Source organism: Suricata suricatta, chromosome 5 (assembly GCF_006229205.1).
Source record: "Suricata suricatta isolate VVHF042 chromosome 5, meerkat_22Aug2017_6uvM2_HiC, whole genome shotgun sequence".
NCBI classification, from domain to species: domain Eukaryota; kingdom Metazoa; phylum Chordata; class Mammalia; order Carnivora; family Herpestidae; genus Suricata; species Suricata suricatta.
Genome location: NC_043704.1, coordinates 153,530,555 through 153,542,453, shown reverse-complemented (window position 1 = coordinate 153,542,453; position 11,899 = coordinate 153,530,555). Strand labels below are relative to the sequence as shown.

The window sequence follows — 11,899 nt, the reverse complement described above, 5'->3', positions numbered from 1 at the left end:
GGCGGGACTAACTTTGACCGACGTCCACTCGCCCCATTGCCTTTCTGATTCCTTCTCAAACCAGCCAATACAGGCGAGGACGGAGACGGCAACGTGCCCCAACCGCCAGGAGTGGCTCCGCCCCCTCCGCTCGGTCGCCCCTTGGTCGCCATGACTAGTGTGGCTACCGCCTTTGTGCTACTTTAGGCTCTCCTCTGGCTTTCCGATACCCTCCCGAAACTCCTCCCTAAGCACTTCTTCCCTCCCCCCGTCAACGTACACCTCCTCCGGGTTCTGGCCAGCCCCGTACACCCGCAGCCACGCTCGAGATGGCGGCCGGGGGTGGGGCGGGGGAGGGGGCCCTGCCCGGCGCGGTGACGTCAGCGCGCTGCGTGTCGGCAGGTGGAGGGAGAAGGGAAAGTTTGGCCCGTGCGTGGGGCCGGGGTGGAGGGCGGGACGGAGGGGTTGGGCCCAGGCGAATACCCTGTCGCTGCTGCGGCGGAGGCCGAGGCTGGGAGCCGGGGCGGGTGGGGAGTGCCGGCCGCGGAGGAGCTAGGGGCGAGGTCAGCCGGAGCTTCGAGCCTCCGCCGCTCTAGCGAGCGGTGACCCCGCGCCCAGGCGTCGCCCGACCCGCGGCTGTTCCCGAGGCGGTTGGTGGGGGCGCGGCGGCGGCGGCGGTTGGGGGTGGGGAGAGGCGCGGCGAGGAGACGAGAGAGGTCAGCGAGTTTGCGGGAGGATCGCAAGCCGTGCCGCCGTCATGTCCGAGGACTCGAGCGCCCTGCCCTGGTCCATCAACAGGGACGATTACGAGCTGCAGGAGGTGATCGGTGAGAGCTGGCGCGCCGCCGAGGGGGGGGGGGCGCCGCGCTGGGCGGCGGGTGACACGCGGGGCTGTGGGGACCCGCGGTCGCTCGGAGGGCGCGGGACTCCCAGATACTGGTGGGCGCCCGCGGGGTCCGGGGACTGTCGGGCGCGTGGGTGAGGCTCTGGGTTTGTGCAGCGCGTGCGAGGCGGGGAGGCCGGTGGGGTGGGGTTCGAGGGGCTCTGGAGAGATCTGGGTAGTGACAGATGTTGGGACCCGAGCGACGCCGGGGGCTGGGGGAGGAAGAGACGTGCAGGCGCGGGCGGGCCTTGGGGAGGCTGTGCGAGACGTGATGGGCGGGTTGCGGGCACAGCCCCTGTTTTGGCGACTGTGGGCTAGGGGTTCAGCCCGTGCCCGCGCTGGGGTGAGACCGTGAGTGGCCACGCGGTGGAGCGGGAGGTCCTCTCCAGGTGACGCCGAAGGTACCGCGCCGAGCGGCGTAGACACGACTTCCCCGTTTGGGACTTTCTGCTCAGGGAGGTAGGCATTGAATAACTCGGCAAATAAAAAGAATTGCAAGGCTTGGCAAGTGCTGGGAGGGAAATAAACAAGATGTTCTGATAGAGAGTGACCTGGAGACCTAGTTAGGGTGACTTCAAGGAAAATCCTTTTTCTGAGACGTTGACATTTAAGTCGAGCGCCCGAGGAAGAGAAGGAGTCTTAAGAATCCGGGGAAGGTTTTTCCCTGCTGAGGGAGAAGTAAGTGCGAAGGTCCTGAGGAGGGAAAGACCTTGATGTGTTTCAGGACCTGAAGGAAAACGCAGGATAGAAAGGGGACCTTCCCAGGCCCGGTAAGGCTTTTGGAATTTATTTTAAGTGTATTGGAGGGATTCAAGCAGAGACATGACATGATCCCCGCAGATCTGGCTTCTGTGTGTGGAGTAGATTTGAGGTCCAGGAATACCAGTTGGCAGAGACCAAAACTTGCACAAACGTGGATTGTACTTCTCAGGCACGGTGGCTGCCGGAGGGTGGGGCCTTGGGATCAGGGGAGTGTTTGTTGGACAACAATAATCCAGTGACTTTAGAAATCCTAAGAGGGTGGGTTTTGGGAAACAGAAGCTCAGTCTAACTGACGTGAGCAGACCTCTCTGTGTCGGAGGAAGGGGGTTGTCTGCTTTGCTCCGTCAGCATCCTGTCCGAAAATCAGCGTTACAACAAAGCCTCGCTGAAAACCCCTCGGCTGCCGGGGGTGAGTTTATTGCAGTTTGTCTGTATTTTAGAGAAACTTTGTCATAGTTCTTTCTTCCTTTTTCTTTTCTTTTCTTTCTTTTTTTTTCCCCCCCCCAAACAAATCTGGGCTGAGTTTTATCTGAAGGAAATCGCATCTTTTTCCTTGGGTCTTTGACATGTGCTGGTTGGTTCCAAAGAGTGCAAACTAGGTCTCTGTCTTGATTGATTGCTTCTGGGTTCATCGATCAGTTTCCTGGGGCAGAGAGAGAGGGAGACTGAGGATCCGAAGCGGCTCTGCACTGGGAGCAGAGAACCTGACACGGGGCTCGAACTCACAGACTGTGAGATCGTGATCTGAGCCAAAGTCCCGACCCTTAATGGACTGAGCTACCCTGGGGCCGCTCAACCAGTGTCCTACTAAAGGAAGATTGAAGTGAGTGATTTGAAGATGATCTCTGAAAAGTACAGGAAGGGTATCCCTGTCGCTGTTTTAGAAGGGGACTTTTGCTCTCCTTCCTGGTAAGATACACATCTTTCTGGCATGAACATGGTGGTTGTGGTCATTCTTTATGGCTCTGCTGTTCAGATCCTCTGTCCCCCCATCTCTCTGCCCATCCCCCAGGCTTGCTCAGTGACCTAGGGCTCTAGAGATTTAGAGATTTATTACTTTGGTGTTATTTTCGGACCAATAGGGTGTCTGTGAGTGGGCAAAAAGGAATCTCAGTCCTCTGGGTAAGGGTTGGTTTTCATCTTCCTAAAGTGCTCCATGGGTGAAAGGTCAGGTTCTCCAACGTGATTTGATCATCTTATGTTTCATTTTCTTTTTCTTTTGAGAGAGTGAGCTAGCCCACACCAGCAGGGAGAGAGGCGGAGGGAGGGTGGAGGGAGGGAGAGACGGGAGTGAGAATCCTCAGCAGGCTGCACATGCAGTACAGAGCCCAACGCGGCCTTGACGGATCATGACCTGAGTTGAAATCAGGAGTCCGATGGACACTGAACTGACGGAGCTTTCTAGGTGCCCCTTGACCATTTCACTTTTAAAAATACCTTTCCTGGGGCGCCTGGGGGCTCAGTAGGCTAAGCCTCCAACTTTGGCTCAAGTCATGATCTCCCGGCTCATGAGTTTGAGCCGCAAGTCCAGCTCTCTGCTGTCAGCGCAGAGTTTACGTCAGATCCTCTGTCCCCCACCCCCCGCCCCCATGCTCACTCACACTCTTAAAAATAAACATTAAAAAATTAACTTTACCATTTTATTTTTTTATTAAAAATTTTTTTTAATGTTTTATTTTATTTTTGAGAGACAGAGACAGAGCACAAGCAAGGGAGAGGTAGAGAGAGAGAGGGAGAAACAGTACCTGAAGCAGGCTCCAGGCTCTGAGCTGTCGGCAGAGAGCCTGATGTGGGGCTCTAACACAAACAGTGAGATCATGACCTGAGCCGAAGTCGGAAGCCCAACCGACTAATCCACCCAGGCACCCCATACCATTTTATTTTTAAAAATAAAACTTTATTAAAAAAAATTTTTTTTTACTGTTTATTTATCATTGAGAGACAGAGACAGAGCACGATCATGGGAAGGGCAGAGAGAGGGGGAGACACAGAATTCAAACCAGGCCCCGGGCTCTGAGCTGTCAGCAAAGAGCCCGACGCAGGGCTCGAACCCACGAACTGTGAGATCATGACCTGAGCTGAAGCCGGACGCTTAAACTGAGCCACCCAGGCGCTCCCAGAATAACTTTATTTTAAAAATAGTCTAATGCTATAAAATTCACCTATTTTCAAGTACAGAATTCAGTGGTTTTTAGTAAGTTATGCCGTCCGCCAGCTAGCCTGCTCCAGTTTTAGAATATTTCATCACCAGCAAGATCCTTGCGCCTGTTTGCAGTTAATCCCTGTTCCCACCCCTAACTCCAGGCAGCCACAAACCTCTACGTGTCCCTATAGGTTTGCCTTTTCTGGACATTTTGTATAAATGAGATCATAGTAACATCCTGTCTTTTGCGTTTGGCTTCTTGACTTAGCATAGTAGTTTTTCATTTTCAAAAACAACTTGATTGGGTTATAATTTATATACCATAAAATCCACCTGTATTAAGTGTACAATTGTATATTTTCCGAGTTGTTCAGTCATCCCCACAAGCCCATTTTAGAACATTTCCATCATTCCACAAAGATGCCTCATGTCCATTTGCAGTCACTCCCTGTTCCCACCCCCTGCCTCGGGCACCCACGGGTCTACTTTCTGTCTCCGTAGATTTGCCTTGTCTGAATGTTTAACCTACATGTAATCATGTAGCGCGCCCCGTGGCGTGGCTGCCTCCCCGCGGCATGCTGTTCCCTGACGGCCACTCGTGTGGCGGCCTGTGTGCGTGTGTCTCTCCCGTTTCTCGGACGCCTCCTGATGGACACTGGGTTGTTTCTGCTCTTTGGCTCTTTGCAGTAATGCAGTTACGAGCATTCACTTATCAAGTCTTCATATGAACATGTTTCATTTTCCTTGAGTGGAATTTCTGAGTCACGTGGTAAATTTATATTTAACTTTTTAAGCAACTGACAAACCTTTCCAAAGTGACTATCATTTTTCGCCGCTACTAGTCCTGTGTGAGACTCCCTATTTGTCTTGTCAGCATTTGCCGTCTTAGATCGTAGCCATCCTGGTGGGTAGGAAGTAGTATTTGCTGGTTCTGTCTTGTGTTTCTTTAATGACTAATGATGTGCTTATTCATTAGCTTTACGTCTGTCTCTGGTGAAATGTCCATTCATGGGTTTTGCCAGTTGGGTTGCCCGTGGGGACAACTCTTACTGAGTTATGGGGTGTGTGTCTTACTTGGTTATGAGTTTTTCACCTGATATATGATTTCAAATACTGTTTTCCAGGTCTGTAGCTTGTTTTTTCATTTTTACAAAAAAACCTTTTTTTTTAATGTTTATTTATTTTTGAGACAGACAGAGACAGGGTGCGAACAAGGGAGGGGCAGAGAGAGAGGGAGACACAGAATCTGAAACAGGTTCCAGGCTCTGAGCCGTCAGCACAGAACCTGATGCGGGGCTTGAACCCACGAACCGTGAGATCATGACCTGAGCCAGAGTCACACGGTTAACCGACTGAGGCACCCAGACGCCCCCCTCCCCCGCCCCCAGTCTTTTCATTTTCTTAATGGTGTCATTTAAGGTTGAAAATGGTTTGAAATTTGATACAGTTTATTACTTTTTTCCTTTATTGTGTGTCCTTTTGGGGTGTACATAAGAAATCTTTACTAATCCAACATCACAGAGATTTTTTTCCTATGTTTTCTTCTAAGCATTACAGTTTTAGCTCTTACATTTAGGCCTCCAGTACATGTTGAGTTAAGTTTTCAAAAAATGTTTCTTTATGTATTTTGAGAGAAAACGAGAGAGGGCCAGTGGGGGAGGGGCAGAGAGAGAGAACTCCAAGCCGACTCCACGCTGTCAGCACAGAGCCCAGCATGGGGCTCGAACTCACAAACCATGAGATCATGACCTGAGCCGAAATCAAGAGTCAGGCACTTAACCAACTGAGCCCCCCCAGGTGCCCCTGTTTTATGTATGGCGTGAGGTGACGTGAACTAGCCTGTTTTACAGAGGAAGACATTGAAACATTAAAAGGTAAATGACTGTCTAAGGTCATAGAGTGCATTAGCGGCATGGCCACTCCTGGTGCTCAATTCTCCTAGTGCTTAATTCAGCATTCTTGTTTCTGTGTAGGAATTTGATTGGTTTCTGAGTATAAAATGGAAGATAATATAAGATAGTAGTCATAGTCTGACTGAGGGAAATAGTAAGGGAGTAAGTGAAATTAACTAGGGGAAATCTCACAGTGAAGGATTAAGGGACATATCCTTTAAATGTAAAAAGTTGATAGATATTTTGAAGATGACCCTTTTGGATTAGTAGAATTTTTCTTTTGTGTATCCTATTTTGTAAGTTTTAAATCTCTCCCTCTTGGGGCCCCTGGGTGGTTCGATGGGTTGAGCATCTGACTCTTGATTTTGGCTCAGGTCATGGTCCTGGGGTCATGGGATCGAGCCCCACATTGGGCTCTGCGACGAGCGCGGAGCCTGCTTGTGATTCTCTCGTGCGTGTGCGCCCTCTGCTCTCTCTCAAGTAAAAAAATAAATAAATGTCTCCCTCTCACCTCTCCCCCTCCCTCCCTCCCTCCCTCCCTCCGCCCCTCCCGCAGCGTGCTCTCTCTCTCTGTCTCCCTCTCAAATAAATAAATAACCGTCTGTCTCTCGTTTGTACGTTCCTGAAAGTTGCCGCCGTCCTCCTGTTGTCCCCGCTCTCAGCCCGCCCTCCCGAGGGGAAGGCCGGTAGTGCTCTCCCCGGACCCCGGCTTATTACAGGCAGCAGGCCTCGGGCTTCTAGTTCTGAACCTGCTTTTGTGCCGAAATGTTTGGAACCCAGTGTTTTGTGATAAGCCGTCACCTTTACAGTGACTGTGATCTCTCCAGATTGCACTTAAGTTTTTCGGGAAACCAGTGGAGTTCAGGTGAGAGAAAACGTTCGGGGGATCATTTGAATTTTTTGTTTTCAAAGACTTGTGTTCCAAGGCGGTGTTTGGACGATGCCCCCTTTCTGACCAAAGCCACGCGTTGATTTGAACTGTGATTTTTCCTACGTGTGCTGCTTGGCCTGTAACATTCGTGGGGTTGCTCCTCACATTCTGTTTGTTTCTCTCTCTTTCTGGCAAAACCCTACAGAGATAAGAAAAATCCCCTTCCTGGAGCATATTAGAAGCAAACAGATTGGGAATTGGGAGGACTTCCACTTAAAGAATTGTCTCGTCCTAGGCATGCTTTGGAAAGATTTGAAGTCCTTTGAGTATGATTCCTTGTAAAAGACGTTTGTGTCATTGCACCGTCACTCATTCATCTTGTCCGTGTTTTCGAGCGCCTTACTAGCCATTATCATTGTGTCAGGTTCTGAGCAGGTGCCCTGCTGTATTTGACATTGAAATAGCTGGAAGACTGTGGTCTTGGGACCACACTGACCTGGATTCAGATTCTGGCTTATCTTTTATTACCTGTGTGACCTTGGGCAATTTATGTAACTGGTTTTAGTGTTGGGTTTTTGTCTATAAAACGGAGGGTATGGGGGACGCCTGTGGGCGCAGTCAGGCAAGCGTCGGCTCTTGGTTTTGGCTCAGGCCATGATCTCGTTCACGATTTCAAGTCCTGAGTCGATTCTCTTGGGATCCTTTCTCTCGCGCTCTCTCTGTCCCTCTCCCAGTCATGTTCTCTCTCTCTCTCTCAAAATAAATGGATAGACTTTGGGGGGAAATGGAGATAATGACACATACATCATTGGGGCTGTTATGTAGATTAAGTGTAATCGTGGAAATGTTGAGTTTGGGGGCGCCTGGGTGGCTCAGGCGGGTGAGTGGCTGACTTTGGCTCAGGTGGATCTCTCGGTTTGTGAGTTTGAGCCCCACATTGGGCTCACTGCTGTCAGTGCGGAGCCTGCTCTGGATCTTCTCTTCCCCTCTTTCTCTGTCCCTCCCCCTCTCGTACTCTCTCGCAAGAGAGAGAGAAAAAAAGAACTGTTAAAAGAAAAAGTTTAGTGTTTACTAAATATTCCCTCAGGTAATGGTTTTTGTTAACTTTTTCTTTTTTTCCTCCTCCTTATGTCCCCTAATTTTTGGTATTACTGTGAAATATGAAATAGTATGTGATTTGAAATCTTGCAACACTTAAATATTTTGAATCTGTTGTAATGCTTATCACTGCATCTTTTTTTCTTACTTCCAGATCTCATTAAAGTTTGTTTATGTATTTATTTTTACTTGAGAGAGAGTGAGAGGAAGAGAGAGAGAGAGAGAGAGAGAGAGCGAGCGAGTGAGTCTTGAGCAGGCCCGCAGTGGCCACACCTGTGACAGTGCCACCAGCACGCTGTGACTGCAAGGGGGGGGGGAGGCGCGGGGGTTGCCGGCCGCGTGGCGAGGGCGCTGTGTGCCGTTTGCTGTTGTGCATCTCGGAAGGGCTCCTTACATATTTGCTCTTTACCTGGGATTGGCTTTAGAAAATTGTTCTTAAGATCTGTTTTTATTTTTATTCACTTATTTATTTTTTGCTTGTTTATTGAGATAGAAACAGCATGAGCAGGGGGAGGGGCAGAGAGAGAGGGAGACACAGAATCAGCAGCAGGCTCCAGGCTCTGAGCTGTCAGCACAGAGCCCTATGCGGGGCTCGAACCCACGAACCACGAGATCATGACCTGAGTCAAAGTCAGACCCTCACCTGACTGAGCTGCCCAGGGGCCCAAGATCTGTTTTTAATATGCTGTGATTTACCGAGCTTTGACCCTTTGGTGAAGGCAACTCATTAGCTTTATTCTCTACTTTCCCTTTTTTTGTTTTCACTAATTATTCACTAGCCACACATTTTGATGTCTAGAGTAGTGATTTCCAAGTGCAGGTTCCAGGACCCCGCCTGTAGCCCCTCCGTAAATGGGAATGTGAATGGCGTCGCTGCTGGCGGTAGAGTGGCGCTCCCAGGTGTGCGTGTCCCCCCCGACCCGTGGCCGTGGGGACGTGACCAGTGAGGCCAGCATTTGGCTGCCTGTAGTAGGAACAGCAGCGGGGCTGGGCGGCGGCCTGGTGCCGTCGGGCCCCAGCTCCTCGTGGTCACGCCACTGTGCGTGGCACGGACGCTCGCTCCGGTTGTCCCCGCCTGCCCCGCGCCCGTGTCGGGGCCCGGAGAGGGTGGCAGGCAGGCTCCTTTCAGAGAGCTGTCTTTCCCGGAAGCCGTAGTCGGTGACTGCCATTTCTAGTTTATTGGCCAGAACCATGTCCTTTGGCCATTTGCAAAGGAGGCTTTGTAGCGGGCGCGTTATTACTTCAAACAAAATAGGTCAAGGTTCTCTTATTAAAGAAGAGAAAATTGCTGGATAGACAACTAAAAGTGTTGGTTCTGATTTTTTTTTTTGGGTAGTTAAAGTAATTAAGATGTTACAAGTAAATAATTTAACCTGACACGTAGTAATCAGTGAATAAATGTTAGCTTTAATCTGAAGAGGCAGCTGCTTACCAGTTAGGAGTGTGGTGGTGAATCATCACGCTCTGGTTTCGAGGCTCTGCTTCGCCTCTCACTAGAGTGTGACCTCAGTCCCCTGTCTGCCTGCGCTGCTTCCCTCACACGGCTCCGTGAGGTCGGCGCCCCGACCCCGGCACCATGGGGCTGATGGGAAGCTGAGACTTGAGCTCAGTACTTGGCACACAGGGTGCGCATTCCGCAGATGTTAGTGCCCCGGACGGTGCTGGTGAGGCCCTGGCCCCCAGGCCGGGCCCTGTGGCGTTTGCTCCGCCTTACGTGAGTACTTGTTTTTCTTGACAATATGTCACCACTCAGTTGCTTAATGTATGCAGCGAATATCTTTTTGAGCTTCTCTGATGCGCCATGCACCGTTCTGGATGCTGGGGACTCAGCCGCGAGTGTGCCCGGAGTTTATGATCGCTGGTGACTGAGGACGGAAAGACAGCTGGGAGCAGGGGTGGAGACTCCTAGGGAGCGAGGGGAGTTTTAAACGGGTCGGGAGAGTCTCGCTGAGGAGATGACGTTTGAGAAAAGCCCCCGAGGAGGTGAGGCGTGAGTGTCATGGAACCTGCAGGAAGCAGACGGAGCAGCAGCGGAGGAAGCATGCTGGTGTGACCAGGGGCCAGGAGGCCGAGCGGGAGGGGGCGCCGGGACAGGGACGGGGCGCAGGGATGGGGTGCGCAGGGACGGAGACAGTGCGCAGGGATGGGGCGCCGGGGGACAGGGTGCGCAGGGACAGGGACAACACGCAGGGACAGGGACAGTGTGTAGGGACAGGGACTGTGCGCAGGGACGGGCGCCTCATGCCTCTGGGCATCTTTTTTCTGTCTCAAGAGAAGAAGTTACCCAGTTTGGAGGAATTCAGGGGAAGGAGCGTCGGTATCCTCCTACATGACTCGGTCCCGGTACGTAACCTGAGTCGCGCTGCAGTTCAAGGACTCACCAGGAGGGGGCGGAAGAGCGGAAGGACTGCGGACGCAGAGGCCGGTGCGCGGGGAGTCCACACCAGTGTAGACTGGGGAGAGGCCGAATTCGGTGTGCTCTTGGAAACTGGTTTACACTCGCCGTGTGTTATTCTCCATGTGGGTCCGGTGCCTAGTAGAGGGCGTTAGGGCGCGGCGTGGACGTTTTCACCACACCGTTCCTCAGAGATGTGTTTTACCGTCTCGTGTATGTTTGTACTGAAGTAAGAGTTTTACAAAATAACATTTACTTTTGCTGCGTGCAGTGCATATGACGTTTTCTGTTTGGCCCTGCTTACTCTAAGGAACGTGATGGTGAAAATCCGTAAATTGGCTTGTAGTTTTAAAAATTCCTCGTAAAGGCACATGCTTTAAAGAGACGAGTATTTTTTAAATTTGTATCTCCAATCCTATGTTTTAAAGTCTTGCAAAAAATTGGTGAATAGTTAAAATGATTATAAAGACATTTTAAAGATAGCCTGCCCTATCTTCTTATTTACATTATTTAAAAAAATTTTTTTAATGTTTTATTTATCTTTGAGAGAGCGTGAGCAGGGGAGGGGCCAGAGAGAGGGGGACAGAGGATCGGAGGCGGGCCCTGCGCCAACAGCAGCGAGCCTGATGTGGCCCGAACCCACCCTGTGAGATTATGTCACCTGACTGAGCCACCCAGGCACCTTCTTATTTTCACTATTCGTTGTTATTTTCTGTGAAGTAAAGGTTTTTTCTAAAGAAAGATTTATTCACTATTGTGAATCAGTGGTGTTGGTATTGAGTTTTTACTGCATTACCATAATCCGTTACGTTAGAACTTTAAAATATTTCTTGATTGCTAAATAATGATTTGGTGGTTTTGGGAGGTAGGAATGTGAAGGTCAAGGAAAGTGATTGTTAACCTGGAAGAACCGGAGGCTGCAAATTTTTTTATCATCAGATGTGGGAAACGCTCCTGGTCGTCGGCCACTTGTTAGGTCACACCAGGATTTAACATCTTGCTTCTAGGGAGATTTGTTTATTAAATGAGTGATTCTTTGTATAAAAGAAAGGTGCTTTAGTGTGTAGACAATTATGATTGATAATACCTAGGTTTAGTGTTTCATTGTTAGTGAAATTCTGTATTTAATAATGACTAGGAATTGGTAACAACTAAATTCTCCAAATTCTTATGTCTGCATCTTTAACCCCAACTTGGTTTTGGTTTATATAGGAAGGACTTGCCATCAGTATGTTTGAAGCTAGTATTTCATTTAATTTAATTAATTTTTTAATAATAGTTTATTGTCAAATTGGTTTCCATACAACACCCAGTGCTCTTCCCCACAAGTGCCCTCCTCCACCACCACCACCTCTTTTCCCCCCTTCCCCTCCCCCTTCAGCCCTCGGTTCGTTTTCAGTATTCAGTAGTCTCTCATGGTCTGTGACCCTCTCTCTCTCCCCAACTCTCTTTCCCTCTTCCCCTCCCCTGATCCTCCATTAGGTTTCTCCTGTTCTCCTGTTAGACCTATGAGTGCAAATATGGTATCTGTCCTTCTCTGCCTGACTTATTTCGCTTAGCATGACACCTTCGAGGTTTATCCACTTTGCTACAAATGGCCACATTTCATTCTTTCTCATTGCCATGTAGTACTCCATTGTGTACATATACCACATCTTCTTGATCCATTCATCAGGTGATGGACATTTAGGATCTTTCCATGATTTGGCTATTGTTGACAGTGCCGCTATGAACATTGGGGTACATGTGCCCCTGTGCATCAGCACTTCTGTGTTCCCTGGGTAAATCCCCAGCAGTGCTGTTGCTGGGTCATAGGGAAATTCTTTGGACAGGTTTTTGAGGAACCTCCACACTGTTTTCCAGAGCGGCTGCACCA

At 50.0% G+C, this 11,899-nt stretch overlaps 1 protein-coding gene across 2 annotated transcripts in view; it reads left to right on the top strand.

Annotated features, from left to right (window-relative positions):
• Nucleotides 1-456: 456 nt before the first annotated feature.
• The window catches only part of OXSR1 (oxidative stress responsive kinase 1), an 89,711-nt gene continuing 78,268 nt past the window's right edge, over nt 457-11,899 (top strand). The window contains exon 1 of one of the 2 annotated variants that reach the window (XR_003908997.1): nt 457-806. Coding sequence is in view for 1 of the 2 variants with exons in the window: in XM_029940565.1 (XP_029796425.1) it covers nt 737-806 (70 nt within the window). In the remaining variant the exon portion in view is untranslated. The remainder of the gene's footprint in view (nt 807-11,899) is intronic. The other variant, XM_029940565.1, reaches the window with a different exon arrangement.